Here is a 23,347-nt window from a genome sequence, read left to right as displayed (position 1 = left end):
TAATAATAATAATCTTACTAAGTACTTTTGGTTAGATTTTTGTGCCAATATATTAGTACACTTGAAATAAGACAAAACTTTCTAACAAGAAAGTTTTCATTATAATGTAGGAGCTTGTTGTAAGTCAGTAATTCCTTAATATTGATGAAAAAAATACTAGTCATACATGAAATAATTTGCCAGTGGCACAAGACATTTTAGCTTTTATTTCACTTATGACTAAAACTTTTTTATAAATACTAAGGAATTATTGACTTAAGACAAGCTCCTTTGTGGTGATGAATAGTTTCTTGTATGTTAGTTTTGCCTTATTTCAGATGTCTGCAGGTATTTGCAGTAGAAATTAAACCAAACACACTTGGTTTTGCGTTTTTGCAGCGTAAAAAGTATCTGACTGTGAGAGTCATCATCACCTTTGAGCTAATAAAACATTATCCGACCTTGTGAAAGTGTTGAAACCCCCTGATGCTCTTCCCTTAAGAAAATCTTTAATGCACTTTATTGGGATTATTGTGAAGCGGAAAGGAAATTAGACAGTTTTTAAAGTGTTTGATGAGCTCTACCAGCTTAACTAGACTGAAATGCTTGTCCAATCTTTGCTCTCAAAATAGGATCGGTCAAATTTGACGGGTTTCATCAAAACGACATCAGATTTTAAGTCTTGTAAAAGTTTTCCCATCAGATTGCATCTGCAGAAAGCTATGCTAGCATAAATATTCGTTGACCCAAACCGTCCTACTGCTGCTCTGGCTGCAAGCTCAGAGTCTGTTGTTGTCCTGCTGGAAGGTGGATAGACACGTCCAATCTGTCCAGTCACTAATCAATATGAACTGCAACATAGGATTCACTCAAGCAAAAGTGGATTTAGTGGGATGTGGCCTTGCAGCTCTACTGAATGAGAAAACTTTGCTAAATTTCCCAGTTTAACATGTTTGTAGTTGGGATCTGATTTGTCTGATCTGTGTCCGTTATCCTCTTGAGACTCTGCCTGATGTGTGTGCAGCAGTGAATGTAGTAAGTGATTGTGTGGGTGGGATTGAGGAGTTACACCACTACAAAATCACAAAAACAGATAAGAGAGAAGTGTAAGGAGGCTTGATCACTTTGGGGTTTTTTTTGTTTTTTTTTTACAAAACAACTTCCCTGTTTTGTTTTGTATTCTTGAGAAGTTTGGAGGGTGTGCAGAGCATGTTAGTCAAGTTAAAGTTTCACCTCATGTTTCAATCATTTTGGTCAATTCTGTGGCGCTTTCAGCTAATGAGCCGAGAAATTTGCTGACGTGTCCATATTGACTCCTTTAATGAGTATCTGACAGAGCTAACAGATCCAGTCCGTTCATCGAAAAGAGACAAGCAGCTGCCGGAAGAAAAACTAGCTATGAAATAATTGGCAAAGCTAAAAAAGTAAATTTAAGAAACTTGTGATAGTTTGTTCTTAGACCTCAGTTTAAAGCTCCTGCTCTCCTGAATCGCTGTATGTTTTTCTTCTGGTGTGTGTTTGAATTATTGCTCTAGCCAAAGTGTTGAATCTAGCACTCTTCTTCTTTGTGTACCTTTCCCACGATGATGCTCACTTTCTTCCTTTTCAGTCCCCAGTGTGACTTTTTGTTCTGAGCTTATTTATGCAACTTTGTTGTCCGGGGAAAACTGAACGGATGCATAGCCTGGAGGCCAAAGGTCAGAGGAGAAGAAGGCCCCACAAGATACAACTCTGTCATATTTCAAGAACAGAAAAAAACCACACACACATGCTACGATGCATGAGATTAGCATGAAAAGAGGTGAGCTGACCTGAAAGCTGCAAAATGTACAGATGAGCTAATCTGAAGAGAAAGAGAAAAAAATGTTAAAATGATGCAGGCAAGTAAAATTCAGGGTTTTGTTTAATTTGCTTGCAGATATCACCTATCATCTATCAGATGCAATGATAATGAAATAAAATTCATATTGCAAATTCATATTCCTTGAACTTTTCACATTTTGTTGCGTTAAATTCAAAAACCTCAGTGGATTTTATTGGGACTTCATGCGACAGACCAGAACACCAACTGGTGCACGACTGAGAAGTAGAAGAAAAATAATCCATGGTTTTCACTTTATTTGCGTTCAGCATCCTTGACTCAGATACCCCTAAATAAAATAAGGTGCAGCTAATTTCAACATACTCGGACTTAACAGTTTGATTCTTCCCGTGCTACATACTTGTAGAAAAAGATAAAATATTTGTTATTTACAACATTACAAACAAAGTGAAAGTCGCGGCCTGTGAGTGATTCATGTGCTTCACTTCAGACTGCGATGCAGAGGTATTCAGTGAAAAAGGGTGGGATGTCTGTGATTTGGCTTTTTTAGCTGAAGGACAAAGCCTTCTGCGAAGCTGGATGGCTTGTAAAATATTTAAGTAGTGTGCAAGTGCAGCCTGTCTATAAATAGAGTCAGCTCAACATAAAACCCTCAGATCAAGCATTGCTGTCCTACAGAGCATCACAGATATTGTGCTTTTTATAATTAGTCAATGAAAAATATGGCGTTATTAGCACAGGTTTTAATTAAGTAATTTAAGATTGATTGATTTTAGCGAAAATTATAGAGAATGGACACATATTGAAGCAATTGTCACACACAACTGTCTGCAAATTGTTGCTTTCAGATCCAAAATAGAGTATGAAAAATTGTGTGTATTGCATCAACTCATGGAAAAATGCAAACGTGTGTTTGCTGGCATCAGAGCTTCTGTGATCCAATATATTGCAACAGTTACTTGTCATTTTTACTATACTGAAAATATTAACCGTATTTACAGCATAATATTGATAATATTTATGTTTAAAATGACTTGAAAACTCAACTTTTGTTGTGTTGGAATGCCATTCTATTGATCTATTTCGCTGCTTACTGGTTTGTGCTGCTGTTAACGTCAAATACAAACATCTGTGATTATGTTCGCTGACTTGTGTCGAAAGTCCTGGGTCTATTGCCTTTTGAAAACTGAATAATTGTTATTAGTTTGTAAAAAGAAATAGTTGACTGCAAGCACATTTTCCTATTCTATTCTATTTTATTTAGAAGTAAATCTACAGATTTTTACGAATATATTCAAGTGTTACAAGAAGGTTGAGGTACTCTCCCGAGGTTTTCCTCGAATGAAGTCTATTTTCGACACTAAAGGGTGCGTAACTGCCCCACCTAGCGGATAGATTAAATCACTGCACTCATGGTAGTGTACTAATATGCAGCTGCCACCAGGGGGCAATGTAAAACAATCTTGCACCAGCTTCGAGAAACGGCAACTCTGGCTTTTACCAGGTTTGTAAGGCTTCAAAACTCGTATACTGTACATTAGATAAAACTGGGGCAACTTGTGGTTTCTTATGAAAAACGTCACGTTTTATTTACAGTTCGTCCCTCCCAGAGAAAGTCTCTGTAGCGTCTGCGTCAGCCTGGAAATGCTAATTAACTAATTAGGGCTGTAAAACTAGCTAAATTGAGCGAAAAAGCTACTTTTAAAGAGACAATTCGGGTGTAAATTGTTTATGGTGGTTCCTTTTGACTGTTTATAACATTTTTAAGTGATGACAAAGAGCCTGAAATGACCAAGAAAGGAACTATTCTCTAACCCAGGGCAGAACCTTTCAAAGGCAGTTCTGGTTTTATGGGCGCAAACAGGCAGCTTACGTTCATACTGGCTTGTGTTTAACTAAAATTAATAACCAACAAAACAAGGGGCCTGTAGTTTAAGAGTGTGTAATTTGACTGTAGTGTTTTAAGAGAAAAGCAGGTTTGCTTTATACCGGTACTTTAGTTAGAAGGCGAAATAAGCACCGGTAAAGGGCTATTTTAACATTTTTGGCCCTGCAGTGACATTTTCAGCACAGTAGATGATTACATTAATTAAACACCTGTGTTTTTAAAGCAAGCAAATATACAATAAGAAATTCCAGAGATTATAGCCTCTTGCAAAAAGTTGAAGCATGTTCAGTCAGGTTTTTTTTCTTTACTTTTAAGTGGATAATAAAATAATACAATTATTACTTTGTTGTCCCTCCCCTGGGTTTTCTAATTAAATAAAAAAAAAAAAAAACATTGTCAGTTTTGCAGGGTGGAGGCTCAATTTCACCATAAAGTTTCAATTAGTCTAGGAGCTGGGCTGTTTGGCTTGAATATGGACTTTATTGTCGTAGTCGTGAAGTTTTTCTCAGTAAGTGAGCAAATTAACACTTTTAAGGTATGAATGTAACAGAAACTGCTGCACGTAATTCATCTCTGATTCTTGAGTCAATATTAACATGTTACTAGTCTCAGCATGTTTGTTTTAATAGATCCTTTATCTTTAATTTGATCAAACTTTTTCTCTTTAGCTGCACCATTTTAAATCCCCTTTTCCTATAGATAAGGTGTTAAATACATTTCTTTTGCTGAGTTTTGTATTGGATCCTTTAGGCCTGAAAGAAGAAATATGAGGAATGTGTCATCACTTGTTGCTACTGTATCTGACGCCTCAGCCTGCCCTGAGGACACATGAAGAACCAGGTGTGTGGGAGCCAAGGAAATCGCAGATTTTACTTCAAAGTGAGTATTTATGTTTTTGATACAGCTCACTTGGTTTTAGAAGTTTAGCTTTATTAAACTATTTTTCTTTGAAAGACTAATGGCCATTTACAAAGTTTGCACATTAGAGCAGACCTTTCCTGTCACCAAAATTCAATGTCATGCATCCTTTCTTCTGTGCAACAGTTACTTTACCAGACTTCCTCTGGTTTTCTGGCCTTTGTGGTATTGTATCACCATATGTATTTGTACGCTTCCAGACTAAATGGTCTGGTTTTAATGACTTTACAAGAATACCTCCCTGGAATCTCCATGACAAAACGTACACTCTTCTGCAGCCCATGTCCGGAGGTTCTGCAGCACTTTTCGGTCTTCACAAAGTGGATCAAGTATTTTAGCTTTCCTCCCAATGGACATAAAACGGTCCATGTGACTAAAGACTGCTTCAGTTTCCAGAAGAACAAACCGCATGAACAACATAGGTGGTTCTGCGTCTTTAAGACTTAACCGTCTAGGATTGCGTAGAGTGAATATGTTTGTTTTAACGTTTCGTCTCGTATGTCTTTCACATTCTTAACACTTTTAAGTTTTGTTTTTGTAGAAGTCCATTCATTAAGTATGGTATAACGGTTTGCAAAAGTTTCTATACTGCTTTAACCTTCACCAACACGTACCAGAGTGTACTTGTGAAGTCTTAAGAAAAAAAAAAAGACAGTACGAACGTGTGATGCGCATTTGATAAGTTGTCTTCAGAACAACTTATCAGTTCTTCGGAGGCTAGCAGAGGCTGCAAAAGACTTGACACTGGGACAATGTCCAACAGAAGTAATGCCCTAAGCATAAAACAGAAGTGTTTTGTTATTGTGCTACAATGACCCAGTCAAAGTCCAGACATACATCCAGTTTTAAATATGTTGTACGATTTGAAAATTGAGGGACATGTTACAGTCTGTCCAATCTGAGGTGTTTCCTAAAGAAACATGTGTGGACATTTCAGTCCCTGAACGTCCAAAGGTTATAGAGACATGAATATTTTGCAAGTCCCTGTAGACATCTAAAGTATCTTAGTTTTAGGGAGGGTAATCTTGAAATGGTCAGTTTGCTCTCATTTGATGTGCAATAGATCTCTGGTCTGTATATTGTTGTTCTGGTTTTTGTTTAATAGATTTGCTTCAGCGCTTCCTCATTTTTAACTCTTACCAACACAAAAGTTTGGACCTTTGCGCATTTTATTGAAATATTTAAGATAAATACACAACCCCCCCATCAACACACATGCCCTCAAACTTCCTCTACATCCACCACTCCCCCTGTCTCTCCTGGGAGTCATGCAGAAGTCTGGTTAGGGGTCTCCAAATGCCAAAATGCAGGAAGTCACAGCTGTGCTCTTCCCCCTTTCAACATGTTTGAGGCTGAGAGCGTATGTTTTCTGTCTATGTTGCAACATCTGTGTGTGAATTTAGGTCAGGGTGCGTCTTTTCAGCCTGTGCACGCCGGTGTTTGGGTCCGAGTGGCTCTTCCATTCAGTTTATCTGGTTGGTATGACGCTACTTTCTTTTCCTACTTCTACAGACGTTTCCAGTGCAGTTAAAGTATGGCTTATGGGCCAAATAAACACTCTTTGTCTGAGCTGTGAGCATTTTTGGGGCTAATAGTGCAACTCAGTGCAATGTACTGCTTTGGAGATGTGCACACAGGCCACCTATACTTAACATCCTTCAATAGTTTCTCACTCCTTCACGAAGAATAGAGATGACTTGGAACATAGATATTAGATGTTGAAGAAAAAACATGAATGCTGTTTTAATTTATAATCTTTTTGCTTTCAGTACCATTATCTGGCTGATGTCCAAGTCTCTCAAAACACATTTTACGCCTACTTAATAAGCAGTGTATTGCAGTGCATACTCCTGTTTATTGAACATATTCACAAACCTAAATATTTAATTCTCTCCAGGTACATACAGAAAGTAAAAAATACATTTCAAACACATCGACAACCCATGAATGCATGCTAAGAAGTCAAAACATAGTTGTTTCTACAAGTGTTTTTTAAAGTTGTTTAAAAGTTATTTTTAAAAACTCATTATTTGTGTTGCGTAGGTTCCTGGAGGTAATTTGAAACAATGGCTGCGTTCACATAGCAGGCAAATGTGACCCAAATACATTTTCCTTTTGCCTATAGGGCAGTGGACCGGTACCGCTCCGTGGACCAATTGGTACCGGGCCGCGCAAGAAATAATTAAACATGTCCGTTCTATGTATTGACTCTGGGGGAGCTTTTATTTTGAAAATCCTAAACCAGATGCTGTCGGTTACGTCTTGTGCGCCAACATGCATCTGAGTGAGCAAGAAACAACGACATCGATCTCCGTCCCTACAACGCGCCTCCGCCCCCCCCACCCTATTCCGGTCCGCAGAAAATGTAGGAAGGGTTGACCGCTCCGCTGGACAACAAAGGTTGGGGACCACTGCTATAGGGCACCTATGTCTGACTTTTTTTTAAGGCAGTCTGAACGGCCCAATTCTGATCTTTTCACCCAGTAGATAAACGATCTGTGCCACTTCCACATATGGTGCTAAATCGCACATCAGATTGTTTTTCAAAGTGTCTGTAGTCTGAACGGTCATGTTGCATTTTATGTGACTTTCATGTTATTGATGTGAGACATGCATCATGCTGCACCAGCAGAAGGCAGACACAGTAAATCCGGACATAAACAGTGGTTGAAATTTATCATTTGAACTTATGAAAGAAGCACGTCAAAACACAATCCCACTACTTCTAGCTCTGACTACATGCCCAACTAAACTTCTCTACAGATGTTGCAGACAATGCTCCAGAAAAGGCCATTAGTTAGTCATTAGGCCATGATTAGTTGTGCTTTATTTTTATTAGTTCCCTTCCTGATCTCAGGACAATATTTCTGGTTCCCATTGCTGAAGTTTTAAAAAAAATCCATAATTCTTCTGTGCAGATCGTCGTAGGGTTGTTAAACGTTCACACAGAAGTCTCATTGTGGTCGGGTTTTATTGGCGGTAGGAACCATGAAAAATAAAAAATCAGAATTGAGGAACCAACACCTGCTGTGTGAAAAAAAAGATTTAGGGTTTTCATCACATATTTTCATTATCGCTTTCTCAGATAGAACCACCGATATGCAGACATTTTTACAATTTTACCCATCTTGCATTTTCATAACTTACTTACCAACCAAGACATGATCATCCTCCGAAACCGGCAGGCTGGTTTAGAGGCCCAAAATGACTCTGGAGGAGCTGCAGAGCTCCACAACTTAGATGGAAAAATTTGTCAGAGTTACTAATCTTTAGGGAAGAGTAGCAAGAAAGAAAACATCTGATGAAAGAAAGTCAACGTTTGTCACAAGCCTTGAAGGGCAGCGCCTGTGTGGAAGAAACTTTTCTTATCAGATGAGGGGGACAGAAAAACACACCTGTGAAACACAGTGGTGACCACATCATGCTGTGGAGCTGGTTTCTTTCCCCAGGAACAGGGAAGCCAGTCAGAGTGGAAGGTCACCGGAGATGAACACAGGACGATCCTGGAAAAAAACCCCTCTGAACTCGAGACTCTTCCTTAAACATAGTGGCAAGACTTGAACAGACATCCCTCTACATTCAATTTGACTGAGTTTGAGCTACTTTATAAAGAGGATTTAGGACATATTTCAGGCTCTAGATGTGGAAATCTGGTAAATTTGTACCAAAAAGACTCTTTCCACTTTACAATTCCCCACAGCTTTATGACAAAAGAGCTCTTTACAGTAAAACCCAAGTTTTTGCTTGAATAGGCACAGTGGTAGAAAGAAAGCGACTTGGGAAGCAGAGTGTCTGTGTGTGAAAAACCAGACAAATCCAAAGTACAGGAAGGATAGTGTGTCGTCTAGCTTGATGTGTGGAACAAGATATAAGCAGAGATATGGCTGGACAGGGATCCAAATTCTTTCTTCCCAAGTACTAAACCTCAGACGTATCTGGTAGAGTTTCCCTAGATGCGTTTAATCAGACCGCTTCTCCACTTTCCCTCCTCGGTGTGCTTGATCTTCGTCGGATGCCACCGGTCTGATGTGTGAAAGTGTGGACATATGGAGATGATCGCAGCGCCTGTTGCTGATGAGTTTCCCCTGGAATGCTGTCTGCTTGACAGGCGAGTTGCCGCGCTGACATGAAGCCTCCGTCCACCGTCTGGATGAGAGAGATTGACAAATACCGGCAGAGAGACAAGTAGGAGGAGGGGGGACAGGAGAGACAGAAAGAGATAGGGAAGGAGGGGGAGGTGGGAGGAAAAGAGGAGGAGAGATGAAGGGAAAAAATGACTTTACGCCACTGCTGGACTGCCCCCTTTTTTCCTCTCAACCTCTCTTAACTTTTTTCCTCCCTCCTTCCCTTCGCCCTCCTCCTCCTCTGTTTGTGTGTGTTTTAAATGATTTGGGGAGAAGAGGGGGACAAGCACTGTGAGCTCGGCCGACGGTGCAGGCAGGAGCGTCACACAGACGAACAGGAGCCTGAGGGGCTGCAGACTGGGACTGGAGAGGCATTCAGGGGGGTTCTGGATCCTACACACAGAGCAGATAGGTGATTGACAGCCACGCAGGAGGACAGATAAAGGAGTATTGACTCCCTGGAAAAACAAAAATAGCACGTTTCAAAGTAGAGACTGTACAAAGAGCAAGGGCAAAGATATATTTATTTATCGGACTGCAGGAGAAACGTGTTTTCTTTCGTTCTTCCATGAGAGAAGCAGATGGAAAAAAACGCATTTTGAATGAGAGAATCTTCATCCTCTTCTTGCGATGCTTTTAAGGAACTCTGAACTGAGTTATCCTGCGGACTGCTGATGTGACGGGATACGTTTATGGTCACTGACTGCTCCAGAAAAGACAATCTACGTTTTACCTTCTTTTCTTTTTATTCAAGAAAGGCTTCAGTCGAGGTGCTGGGCTGATCGACACTATGTTTCGCTCTTTAACAGCTCCATCCACTGCTTGTCTTCTTGTCTTGTGCATCTTGGATGTATGGACTTCAGCCGGGCCGGCCGTCCAGCAGTCCCAGCGGCAGCAGCAGTCTCGAAGGTCCAGACAGATGTCTGCCCCGACGCCGTCCGGCAACCTGTCGGAAAGCGCCGAGAGCAAAGTGGAGCGTCTCGGACAGGCGTTCAAGCAAAACGTCCGCGAGCTGCGGGAGAAAAGCGCCTGTTTGGACCTCGTCTTTCTGGTGGACGAGTCCTCGAGCGTAGGGTCCAACAACTTCCAGAGCGAGCTCAGGTTCATCCGCAAGATGCTTTCCGACTTCCCCGTGGCGCCGGAGAACACACGAGTGGCGCTGGTGACCTTCTCGTCCAAGACCCACGTGGTTACGAGGGTGGACCACATCTCGGCGCCCAAGTCCCACCAACACAAGTGCTCCCTGTTCAACCAGGAGATCCCCTCCATCAACTACAGAGGAGGAGGCACCTACACCAAAGGAGCCTTCCAGAGGGCAGCGGTAAGTCCGATCTTCAGGAGAAAGTCCAGAAAAATGAGTTGTTCTCATTTGGAAAGCCATGTTTGCTCTCCTGAACGTATTCCCCTTTTGTGCCGTCTGTGTGTGGGTGTGTGTGTGTGTGTGTGTGTGTCAGTCTGCAGCCTGATGTGTGTATGTGTATGTCTACACGTGTAAGGAATGATTGTGGTCTGGAAAGGTTGATGTTAATGAGGCCCTGCATGGCTTTGCTGTTGCAGCTTCCTCTAAATTACACAGCAGCAGACGGAGAGGGGAAGCTGCTTGCTGGGTAATTGTTCAGGGCTTTCCAGAGATGAAAATACCCGAAAGAGCAAGACGACAAAAGCTAAAAAAAATGCTTGTATGAACAAAAACTGAATTTAGGAGAATAAATGACTGGAGACGGACTACTGTGCCTTGCAAAAAGTATTCCTACGTCTTGACAGTTTTCACATTTTATCAGCCTGTTGAACATAGAAGAATTTATACTTGTGAAGTTGAAGAAAAATCTGTTATTTTTAAAAATTATTTACAAATAGAAATCTTAAGCGTTTCCCTTCCCGTAATTGACCTAAAGATTTAATAGAAACTCAATTCACTGCTGGCGTCTCTCTACCAGCTGTGCGCATTGTTACCCATTCTGTTTTTGGAAAAATGTCTCAGCCTCAGATTGGATGGAGCGTCAGTGATAGTAGTTTTCCTGCCATGGACTAACAGGGTTGTTTAGGAAATAAATATGCTCCCTTCTGAGCTGTGGCTCTCTACAGCTCCTCCAGAGTTACCATAGCTGCTTCTGTGATGCTCTGCTCTGCTTTTCCTGCCTTTCGGTTTAATGGCCAGGTCTCTGTATGTTTGCAGTTGTACCAGATTCTTTTCTGTTTTCAGATCACGATCCAAGATCTGTCGGGATATATTTTAAATCATATTTTAATTGTGCACCATTCGTGTTGACCAATCAAATCAAACCTAAATGAAATACACTTAGGTTTATGGTTGTAATTTGGCTAAATGCCAAAGAAGTGTGAATACCTTTGTAAGTGAGTGGAAGTCAAGGATTGTCACCTAAGAGATGGAAAGATTTTTATTTATTTTTTCAAAGTGAAAATAAAATTAAGGTATTTTTTGTTATATTATGTGGTGACGGTGTTAGTCCGTTTTATTTTGGGGTGGGAATATGAGCGGTCTCAAACTCTGGGCATCCAAGCTGGACATATGGCACAACTCATCTGTCCAGTCCAAACACTCTCTGCTGTAAATGCGGCCCTGGTGTTGTATGGTGGCTCCTCCTCTATAAACACCACCCAGTTCACGCTTCTGATCCGCAAATTCCCCAAAAATTCAGCTTTTGGAAGAGGTAAACTTTCTAATAGCTGGATGAAGGGAAAATCAGTGACACATCAGGGAGTCCAAACTGTCTGAAATGTGAAACAGTTTTTACTTTTAGTGTGGATAAGTTTCCCTTCAGCAGGTACTTGTTCCAACCAGTTAAGTACTGAAAGCTTGGCCCTCAGGGCAGGTTTACATCCTTACTCAGCTGCTGAGAAGCAGACGGCTGGCTGTGTCCCAGCATCTCAACCTCAATGAGGAAAAAACCTTTTTGGCCAAGCTTGTGTTTCTTGTAATTTATTGGGAACACCTTATAGTTTTAGGCTATTTACAAACTGATCTATTAGTAGTCTGAATATGCTCTAGAGCTCTTTAGCTGTGTTCAGGTTTAACAAGATAATGAAGAAAAAAAAAAAAGTATTGATGCACTTTTCTTCGCATCTTTGAAATCAAAACATTTTGAGTCCTTTATTTCTTTTGTAGTACATTCAATGTAAGGCTCAGGCTGGCCAGCAGCAGAGCTGACACAGTTTTTTAAAATGAAGATAAATGAGCCTGGCAGATTCAGAGCTAGATGTATAATGTTAATTGGGCTCCAGGAGCACCTTTCCACCTAATAGATTCAGTCTGGTGTTTGCTACATCTCTTTCTACGGTCAATGAACTAAAAAAAAAACAAAAAACCCTAGGCTCTCTTTGATTTATTATCTAATCTGAGGTATACTTAATTGCCTGTCTGGATGGGAATAAAAAAAGGGTGGAAAGTGTTTTTCTTTTCCATTAGTCACAGAGAAGGTAGGTCAGCTAGCTCTGACAAGGGGAAGCTGCTCTCACCTTTAACCAACTAAACTGCACTGCTGCAGCATCACACTGCTATTAAAATGGAGATTTTACATCCATTTGTCCATTTTGAGAAAAAAATAAAATAGAAGTGCAAACATCCATGCAAACATCTGAGAAGCGTGAGTTTGTGCATCTGTGCAAAAAGAAATAGTCCAAGTATGAAAGAGAACTAATTGATAATTGCAGTGTAATCATAATGTTATACCGTATTTTATTCCCTTGGCTGTTCTGAGGGCTGCAGAGAGCTGGGATCCATTAAGAGAGACATTTTTCCACCAGCCGTGCATGTAGAGACAGGGCTGTCATCCAGCTCTCTTTATTTCTGTCTGTCTCATTCTCACCCGTCTGTCTGTCTGTCTGTCTGTCTGACAGCTGTCTCTCGTCTCACCAGATTCATCCCTCCGTGGGTTTAAAGCCTCAACACTGAGATTCCACTGGGATTTCTGACTTAAAGAGGCTTTTTAGGATATAGTGGGCTTGATTTATCAACTTGAATCTAACGTTTTAGGTGTCTGAAAGCTTGACTATAATATTTTTGAGTATACAGACTCTTCTTACATCCATTTCATACCCAAAAGGTAACATTTTGTCCCTTGCTACTTTCAGTTTTAACAGTTTTACACTCCCATAATCTAGATTATTACTTATATGGAAATTTCGGTTACATCTGTTGTAGTTGTTGTCCGTCTTTGGGACATTTGACCTGATTATGACCCCTGATCATAGTCAGAGTGGGTCAAACACATCCACAAAGTGAGTAAGAATAACTGAATACTGCAAAAAAAAAAAAAAAATTTAAACTGTGAAATTGTGAAAAGAACAGCACCAATGTTAATAATAAACTTTTAAGCCCAAATTATTCATACCCTGTTAGGTTTAGGTATAATGTAATATTTTAGTTTTCTTCTGGCTGAAAGTAGTACCAACATTTTAGTTTGACCCATTAGGAGTCAACAATGTGGATCTAAAAGAGAATCACTGGAGAACACAAAATATTATGGTGATGGTAAAGAGTCCTTCCAACCTCAAAGACTTGGAGCTCATCACTAAAGATTAATCATCAAAATACCAGCGGAAATATCCAAAACTCTGCAATGACGGTAATAAAAAGTTTTCCATTTTATATTTAAAGGGGTGTTATTTTTCAACGTGCCAATTTTAAAAATTTATTTCTTAAAAATAAAAGCATGACTTATTTGTAGAAATTCTTTTTATAAACCAAATAATCTTTTGATAAATGGCCCACATTTACTCTCAGGAGCAAACTTAGTTTAATAAAAACAAAACTTAAATTTTCCAGGGGCAGCTTTTGTATAAAGTTACCTACAAGTGCATAATAAAGTCCAACAGGTTATCCTGGAAAAAGCTAAAACACTCATCAGTAAAAGAACATAATGTTTATTGCTGCAACACAGCAGGACTGTCAGTCAGGTATGTTGGTAAAATATGTGTCTAATGTTCGTGTTGTGCCAAAGCTGTAAAACTCTGCAGCCTTTAATCCAGGAAAATGTTACATTCATGTTTTTATTCTGGTAATATTCAATACCCAGGTTGAAGGGAGTAGGGAACAGAATACCCACAAAACTAATAACTAAATTGTCTTTAAAAAGGTTTTAGTAGTAGCTGCATCAACCAACCCATTTTCCTAACAAGCAACAACTTTATCAATGCAATATGTGTGTGGTGAAATTCATAAAGATATTTTATCATTCTGTCATTGATTAGTAATAGTAAAGCAGCTGTTTTTATGTGTTTGTGCTGGAATCCACATTTTATAGTTTTACCTTGACTAATAATAATGGATAATAATGATTAAAAAAACTATATCCCATAAGGAATACAAATTATAAACAGGATTTCCATTTCTGCAAAAGCTAACATGACTAAATCCTCATCAGTTTTGTCCCAGAGAGGACGTGACGCATGAAAAGCAGAGTTAAAATCTGTAGACGATTTTTTTTCAATCCATCCACAAAGTGTTTTGTTCTAACAGCCCCAGTCCTGCAGAGCTTGGGGAATGCCAGCGTTGCACAAATATCTTAAGAAATACTTGGCCTTCCTTCACAGAAGTTTTCTTTTTTTTTCACCAGCTCTGTCTGCCTGATGTGTAGCGTTACTGTGCTTTCTTTCTCTAATACACCCCATGTATTATTATGAGGCAACGTACTTGGCTAGGACCTGCATTTTACATTCTCATCTTTAAAATATCTTGTGGGATTTTGGCAGCGTGCTTCAGTTCTTATCATGGTGCATTAATTAATTAATCTTCTGGTGAGCTTCAGGACACTGTGATTGTTAGTTGTTGCAAATATTTTCACTGTTTATAGATGCTCATGATGGGATGTTTTATTGTTTTCTGAACCAAAAACATGTGGGTGTGCTGTGGTGGCGTAGAGGATAGCGCAACCCACATTTGGAGGCCTTGAGTCCTCGTCGCAGCTGTCGCGGGTTCGATTCCCAGACCCGGCGACATTTGCCGCATGTCTTCCCCCCTTTCCTGTCAGCCTACTGACATATAAGGGACACTAGAGCCCACAAAAAAACACCTGGAGGGGAGAAAAAAAACCCATGTAAGTTGAATTAAGAGGAGTTCTGAGTTCAACAACCTTTACTTAATATTCTTTGAGAAATATTGGTCAGTCTTATTCTGTAGCTGTTTGCACTCCTGAAGGTTAAAGTGGAAAGACTGAAGAGTTTGATAGTTTCCTCTTTCACGTTTCTGGACATCTGGCTAATAACTTAAAGTTTTGCACAGAGATCCAGTTTCTCAAAATGCCATTCACAATACTGTTGCTAAAATTATCAACAACTTCACTCACTTTATCTTACTTTTCACAAGTTTATCTTTTTACAAATACAAGAAACCTAACAGGAGACCTTTTATTTATATCACCTGAAATAAATGTCTACTTCTTGTTTACTAGGCATCTCTTTGATCCATATATTTACTCCAAAGTGTCCCTCATGTTCTTCATGTATTCATATTCTACTATTTTCATCATTTTTGATAGATTTATTGAGTTGCTTGAACTTATCTCACAAGCTTGTCTTACTTGGATTGAAAATCAATAAAAAATATACAAGTGAGGTTCGAGGCGCAGCCAAGGTTTTGAGGGGATCCGTTTTGGTGGCCTTAGGGTCGCATCTCTGCTTTGTGCGGATGATGTGGTCCTGTTGGTTCCATCAGGTCGTGATCTGCAGCTCTCGCTGGAGCGGTTCACAGCCGAGTGTGAAGCGGGTCGGGGATGGGAGGATGTCCTGCCCCAAGTGGAGGAGTTCAAGTATCTCGGAATCTTGTTCACGAATGAGGGAGGAAAGTAGCGTGTTGGTCGATCTCTGTTCTGACCTCATCTATGGTCATGAGCTTTGGGTCATGACCGAAAGAATGAGGTCATGATATATATATATATATATCACAAGTGTTGCTTTTTATAAAATATTGATTTGAGAACTCTTTTTTTTTTTTTTACTATAAAATAGGACAGAACATTTGATCTCATCTCTTCTTGCTTGTCAGAAATCTCCTCCATCATGAGCTGCCAAGTGAACCCCTACTTGCTTTCTTCAGATAAACCTGGCTTTGGCAATGGAAAACAGTTGGCTAAACCAGCCGTGTCTCGATGTCAATCTGTCTTCACAGTTTCATAAGACAGCAAGGCGTGAAAAGCAAAGATGAAAGATAGACTGGAAAATGAGGAGGAAGCGGTTGAAGAAGATTGCTCCCAGTCTTGTTTCAGAGTGGTAAGCTGTACGGCTGCTTGACTCCAGCTTGCAGCGGACGTTAGTTGGCCCTTGAATACATTTACAATCACTGGATCAAAGAAACTTCCTGTTAGGACAACCAGAGTACTTTGGTTGTCCTAATAAATTAGTAGAAGTTTGTTCTGCAAGTGGCTATTCTCCCCTTAATCTTTCAAAGATGTGTGTTCATGCTCTATTTCTACAAACGTTCATACACACAGTGTATGCAGCAGCTGCAGGAAAGTCAGGAAGGTCACGTCATGGACTGTTAAAGCTACAGTGCCCTGAACCTCTTTCACATGTTTTACATTAAAAACACAAATATCAGCTGTTTTAATAGGGTTCTACGTGATCAAAGCCAAGTTGTGTAAGCAAAAGTCTGAAAATGTAACACCCAGTACTTGTGGGACCATCTTTTGTTCTGCTTGCAGCTGCAAGTCTTTGTGTTTCTCTCCAGTTTGTGCATCTAGAGAGGACGTGTTGAGCCATTCAGAACGATCAATCAGATTGAATGGATAATGTCTGAATAGCAATGCAACTCTTACAAAATTCTCAGTTGGTTTTGGATCAGGACTTTGACTAGACCTTATGCTCTAATATTAATATGCTTTGATATTATTCTTTCCCTTGTAGCTGTTCTGTATTGGCCAAACAGTTCAGTGTTGGTTCTGTGTCACACATTTCTCTTGTGCTTATGGTTTTCTTTGAGTAATAGTTTTTCCTTCTTGCTGCTCTTCTGTAAAGGCCAGGTTAGTGGAGTGCACAACCAGTAGTTATCCTGTCTTCAGATAATCCCGCTGACGTTTTGGATCATTAGGATTACTATGAGCCTTTTGGATACTTTTCTTGCCTCGGTTGTCAATTTAGGTGGATGTTAATGTCTTGGTAGGTTTGCGGTTTTGCCATATTCTTTAATTTTCTGACTGTGGAACATTAAATGTTTAAAACTTGCTTTGTTACCAAACCCTTCTTTAAAGTCCTCCATAACTTTATCCCTGCCCCGTCTGATGTGTTCCTTGGATTTTAATACACTATCAATGCACTAATGTTTGTTTCTGAAACCTAATTGTATATATTTTCTTTGATTTCTTGTTTGTATGTCACTATTTGGTCTGTAACAAAAGCCCAAGGAAATTCATAGAGGTTTGTGTTTGCAACACGACACATTGAAGGTATAGAAATGCTGTTGCAGGATACAGTAGGTGCTTGAACAGAATAGTTTTCTTAAAATTAATATCACAACAAACTGGAATGCACAAATTGTTTATTTTTTTCAAAGTATTAAGACCTCACACTTGGCATGTTAATAAGATATTCAGCCCACTGGAGTAAATGCTTCACGTTTCAGACCACAGTGACCAATAGGCTGAAATAGAGAAGAGTGGACCAATTGGGTTTAATAATTTAATACTAATATTGTGATCATACAGTTTTTATGGGTTGAGCAGTGACATATGTGCCTAGTTAGAACTAAGCTTTGGTTTTCTAGCATCTATGTGACGTTTCAGTCGGGGTCAGTTATCAGGCATGTTTTCATTGAGGTTCTTGCCAAATCCATTAGCTATTTATTTCTGCCACCAGGATTAAATAAATACTGATGAGTGGGTTATGACCTCGTTTCTCCTCCTCTGACTCCTTTTTGTCCCCTAACCCTCCGCAGACCTTTCAGGAAGTGGAGGATCCTTTCCGTCAGCTTTGACGTATTGCTCTCAAAACATGAAGTTTCATTTTACAAAATATTGTCTCTCAGGTTAAATGGGGCCTGTGAAAGTTTCTTGTGTACATCCAGTGGAAGACCTAATGAGAAGAGCTTTGACAATTTTGTCTTTACAAAGAAGATATTTGAGTATTTAAATTTTTCTGCAACCTTTGGCATTTTGTCTGTATTTATGTCACTATTTGTGTTTCAAAACCATCACAGACCCTTATAAACACTGAGGGCATACCTGTTATTTGTCCTGAGGTTGAAGTTGGCAAGTTGCTCAGGCTCTGTCATGGTAATCGACACTGTAGACTCAACATGAACGTGTGCTCGGTGTGAGATTGTATGTTTTGGGCTCTGGAGGAAGAAATGCATCAGTCTCAGGTTTTGCTCTGCTTGGCTTCTTCATACTGAATCACTCTGGCACAAAAGGCCTCCATTCCTTCTGGTCTGTGTTCCCCCACCACAAAAATGTTTTTCACTGAGCGATGTTGGGTTTATAATTAGTTTATAAGAAATGACCATTTTCAGCATTCCTTTAGCTTTTTAGTGTATCAGCTGCACGGTAAGTCCGGTTTCATTGTTCCTGATTAGCGTTGTATCACATAGTAATTATTATTCTAATTAATTTGCTACATTTCTCTGTCTTTTAATATGGACCAATGCAGTGTAACTTCATTCTTTAGTGCGTATTGGATGTGATTTCTGAATGAGAGTTTGAATCTGATGCAACCTTGGAGACAAAAAACAATAAAACTGAGTTCAAACCGAATTCCAACAAAAAACACAAAGCGTAGCTAATTTTTATTGCTTATGTATTCTGTTCCTCCTGTACTCTTGTTGTATAACTTTATTTTTTAGACATATTGGCTTTACTAATATTTTGTTCTGGTAGCTGTGAAATTAGTGTTGATAATCTTGGCTGTTCCTCATTTATCTGTGGAAAAACGGCTGACAGATGTTCAGGCAGAGCAGTGATCTGGTCAGCGGATTTATCTGCAACTTGCTGGAGTGCAGACAGGCTCACGAAGGACTGAGCGTGTCGCAGAGATCCTTACTCTGGAGGAGGATTTAGTTTCTAGAACATTTGAGGATCTCTGGATCTTTGCAAACATCTTTTTAAATTAGAGATTCTACAGCTTTCAAGCCACCTGTCTCTTTTATTGCTCCTCTGTGCAACACTAAAGCAAAGCTAAAGGGGGGGGGGCTTTATTCACCCTAACAATTTAAGCACCTTTGGCAGCACCAGCTTACTCTTTAAAATTACTCTGCAAGCTCAGCACACCTTGTGTTTGGATCAGCCTCATTGCTTCAGGCAGAAACGATAAAGTTTGTCCAGGTTGGAAGACGAGTAACAGTGCACAGCCGTTTGCTCTTTGTTCCAGGTTCTGGCTGGGTCACTGTAAAACGTGTAGCAGGATGCATGCAGGTTCAGATTCTCAACACTGTGAAGAAGGTTAACAGCACAGGATGTTATGCATCTAAACCTCTACATTTCTAGTCACTTAGTTTGGCAGCTAAATCAGCAGATCTGACGATGAATCTTAACCTGTGGCATGTCAGAATGACGAAGGCTGGAGTGCTTTTTCCTTTTTTTCCCCTTTACATTATCTCTATCTTTTAGAGCTGCAGGGAGTTATTCTAGACTTTAAATATATGGCAAAGGCCTACAGCTCTGTGCCCTCCTAATTTTGTCCAATTAACTCAAAATAGATGCAGTTGGACTTTATGAAGCATGGCTTTGAAGTCTTGGAGATGAAGTGCTAGACTTATAATAAAGATCACAAATGAGTTTGTAAATAGGAAATTATTTTCTCGTTAATTTTATTCTTGGAGACTGGTTCACTTTACACCAGTGGAAGACTATAATGTAGTCTAATGACTGGAAGGAAACATTTGAATGCACTTTACAATTGCTCTTAAAGATAACAAAATGTGGAAAACTTCAAGTGCTCTAAAAATCCCCCTCCATATTTCATTTCTGTTTTAGTATTTCTTTCCTTTCTCTAGTGTCACGGTTAATTTTCCTGCCTCAAAGTTCTGCCCCAGCAGACGTCAGTGTATGTAGCATGTGGTGGTTTTGGATGCTGCAGTTTCCCGCTTGGCCTCAGGGCAAAGACTTCTGTGGTCAGAAGCTGGAATTTGCCCCGGCCAAATCCAGCGATTGGAGTGAACGATAGGGAGGTGAATAAAGTCAAGGGGTATTTGTGAATATCTCTGATCAAGTAAATTATGCAAAATGATTTTCTTCAATAAAGACACAAATATGGTTCTAAATCACGTATTCCTCTTTCCTCTCTTCCAGTTAGGGGAATTTTTTGAAACTTGTAAGATTAATATACCATAAAAATAGGATCTATAAGTAATTGAAAGCTGTTCTTTTCCTGTTTTTCTTTTGGTTCCTGTTTAATAAGTCACTATTTCCACCTTTCAACTTTGCAAAATAAGACCCTCAGTTTTCCTGGCTCTGTAAGCCAACAGATGGAAGTGCAAATGAACATTTCCACAAAAGTATTATGAATATATCATTGCACCTTCTTTATTTTGTTCGTTGTGAAAATAAATCTGTAGCTGAGTATAGAAAGAGAATCCAGTAAATAAAATTCAGCCTTCAAGAGAGACTGTCAGCTCTTAAGTCATCTCTTGTATGAACATAAATTACATAAACGCACCACTTTTTTCCATTAAACTGTAGCTTTCTTTAATTTTTGTCCTTCTTATTGGTACCAAACAAGCAAACAGATGCACCAGCTTTTCAAAATCCCTAAAGCAAAGGCAGGATTGGAGCGAATTAAAAAATAGGATGGATGATATTTGAGCATGTGACGTTTGATGTACAGTACACATTTGTCTTGCTGTTACCCAGTAAAAGGTGAGAATACAAAAAGAACCAAGTTAGTAAAAGACTCGAACATAATGTTGATGTGGACTGAGTGGGTTGAAGTCGACCCGTCTCGGGACAGTTCTGATGGAACGACGGAGTTCAGTGGAGCCCCGGTGTCCACGGGGATCACTGCCCCCCATGGATAGCCAACATCCTCAAATTCCTGAGATCCTCTGTTTATTTTTATTAATTCAAACACCAAATATACATTTGTATTCATTAATGCACATAAAGGAAGCCACCTTAGCATTTTCACAGAAGCTAATATTTAAATCCTTCCTAATCTCCGCTCTTGCAGGTACAACCAATCAGCGCCAAGGAAACTAATCGTCACTCCTAGATTGGCTTTCAAACATCATCTGGGCGTCAAGTACCATCAAATCTCAATATTTCAACTTCCAAAATATTTTCTCTTGAATATTTTTGACAATATATACTTCTTATTAAATCTTAATAAGGATGGGTGACAATACTTGTTTATTGTAGCGAAGGATTGTCTTTCTTTCTGTTCATGCTGTTGCCGCTGTCAGCCTTTTTGCCCCGTTATGCCTCCCTGTGTTAACAGCATCGAGATTAAAGACACAAATCTCACAAATCCTTTAAACACGTGGATTTATTTTGGCAGCTTGAAATTTAAATTCACCAAAACCGTCAGAGATTGGCATGTGAAGAAACCAAAAGTATTTCAAAGTGCCAGCAGTGGCAAACTAAATAGCACGTTTTTATGAGCTAAGGAGTGCAGGTCTATTAGTAAACCACTTGCTATGTTGAGGTTGGAGATTGAGAGTGCCAGATTCCACGGGGTTGTTTTCTTTGGTGAGTGTGTGTTCTTGTTTGTCTGTGGCAGTTTGTGCAAACGACTGAAAGCAGATTACCGCTGCGCCTGTATGAACCCAGTCAGACTCAACCCGGGCATGTTTGTGTCCTGCTTTGTTAATTTCAAGCCTTTGTATGTGAAGTTTTTAGCATTCCTCACGTCTGATTGTGTAAGATTTCAAGTTCAGAGACCAGTAATTGTGTTTCCAAATGCAGCGTCTTGTTCCAGATAGTTTTCCAGATGCAGAGACAAAGTATGCTTTAGCCTTGGCTTAAGTTGGCTCATTATGAAACACTGTGAGGAGGTAATAAAAGACTTATCCTCCAGCCTTTGGCATACTTTAATCAGTCTCCATTCACTAACCACTAAATGCAATGTTTCACAGGCAGCCATCTATGTATATAATTTAATTTATCTTCTTTTTTGTTGCTTTTTGTTCTTGTTGAGGTCACTAAAATTATTTTTGCCTCCTTCCCAGACCTCATTAGGTTGTGCTCAGTAATAATGTTGTGAAGTTTAGTGTAATGGGTCTACTAACATGGTAACAAGAGAGTCGACGAGTTAAGCCTTTTCATGAATACATGCTGCAATCGCCAATGTCTTATTTTTCCTGTTAGAAATAAAGTTTTACCTACAGCCATACCAAGACCAACAAACCCGACAGGAGAGACGGAAAATGTAGGAAAGACGGGGATGCAGCCTGAGCAACAATCAGAGTATTTTCCTGTTGATGCACGTCTGCAGTGAAACTTTTATGGACATTTTATGCCAGGTGGAGTAGCCAATCAGTCATTTTCATAAGCACTTTCAGCACCCCAGTCTGGAGCAGGATCATGCTTCATCACACTGTTGCCATTGTTTATTTCAAACTCTGAATTGAGCCTTGGAGATGGTGCGGCGGCTGCTGTGTGCTTGAGCAGTGAGGTAATGAATGCTTTGTTGCAAATATTACATAATCCATCGCGATCTGGAACATAAAACTGTGAATATCACCTTTAAACAGCAAGTCTATGTCCATCAACATAAAGAGAACAACGTAAAACCACCAACTTCAAGGGAAAGTGATTGTCAGGACCAAACCAGAGTAAGGGAGTCTACTGAATGCATTCATCCTGAATGGCACTCCTGGTCCTCGAGGGCCGGTGTCCTGCAACTTTAAGATGTATCTCTACTTCAACACACCTGAGTCAAATAATGAGGTCATTAGCAGGACTCTGGAGAACCTGACTGCACTTGGGAGGTGATTCAGCTGTTGGGTTCAGGTGTGTTGGACCAGGGAGACGTCTAAGAGTTGCAGGACACCGGCCGACCAGGACCAGGATTTCCCACCCCTGTAAAGTCTGATGTTGCCCTACGATCAGCAAAAACATTGACAAGCAAAGAAAAGATGGTCATTTTGTATTTTAAGAGGTACTGATGACTTGTTATTTGTACAAAAATAATAAATATTTATTTAAAAAGGTGGACCATAAAGTCCAGACTTGGAGAACTACTGTGTGCCGGATTGTAGCGTTCAAGGACTGATCTGGGCCATCGCTGATCTAAAACTAAAATTTACCTCTTAGCCACGTAAAAAGACCTGTGTGGGTTCATGTTGACTGAGTTAGGTTGAGATGATGTGATCCAAAGATCCAGGATTTGCCCTGAAAATGCCTCCACTGTTCTGGTTGTGGAGTATGTCTCCATCAGTAAGTTAAACTTGTCACTTTGGTTGGAGCTCACAGCCTTATCGGAGGAACTGTACTGCTGCATCTTCACATGGTTTTTAGGTGTGTTAGCTAATGCTGCAGACCAAATCTTTCCTTTTGCCTGGAGGGTCTTGCTACGCAAGTAGTCACCAAAGTTTCTCGCTTGTTTGAAGAGGAGAATGACTTCATGTGATGAAGCTTCTCCTAAACTCCTTTTGCAGCTTTTCGATGGATTAGGATCTATGTAAAATCTCATAAAAAACACAAGCAGATGTGCGGCCTGATAGTAAATATTTCC

At 39.8% G+C, this 23,347-nt stretch overlaps 1 protein-coding gene across 9 annotated transcripts in view; it reads left to right on the top strand.

Moving 5' to 3' along the window:
- Nucleotides 1-3,231: 3,231 nt before the first annotated feature.
- The window catches only part of svep1 (sushi, von Willebrand factor type A, EGF and pentraxin domain containing 1), a 95,641-nt gene continuing 75,525 nt past the window's right edge, over nucleotides 3,232-23,347 (top strand). For 3 of the 9 annotated variants that reach the window (XM_044097668.1, XM_044097667.1, XM_044097665.1), the window contains exons 1-2: nucleotides 4,444-4,568; nucleotides 9,541-10,052. In XM_044097668.1, the coding sequence (XP_043953603.1) occupies nucleotides 4,463-4,568; nucleotides 9,541-10,052 (618 nt within the window). In that variant the 5' untranslated portion in view covers nucleotides 4,444-4,462. Of the gene's footprint in view, nucleotides 3,306-4,439; nucleotides 4,569-9,008; nucleotides 10,053-23,347 lie in introns of those variants that run through there. The other 6 variants (XM_044097663.1, XM_044097672.1, XM_044097669.1 and 3 more) reach the window with 6 other exon arrangements.

The sequence above is a fragment of the Gambusia affinis genome, linkage group LG18 (assembly GCF_019740435.1).
Source record: "Gambusia affinis linkage group LG18, SWU_Gaff_1.0, whole genome shotgun sequence".
NCBI lineage: Eukaryota > Metazoa > Chordata > Actinopteri > Cyprinodontiformes > Poeciliidae > Gambusia > Gambusia affinis.
Note: the sequence above shows the minus strand (reverse complement) of the source record. Positions and strands in the feature narration are given on the sequence as shown.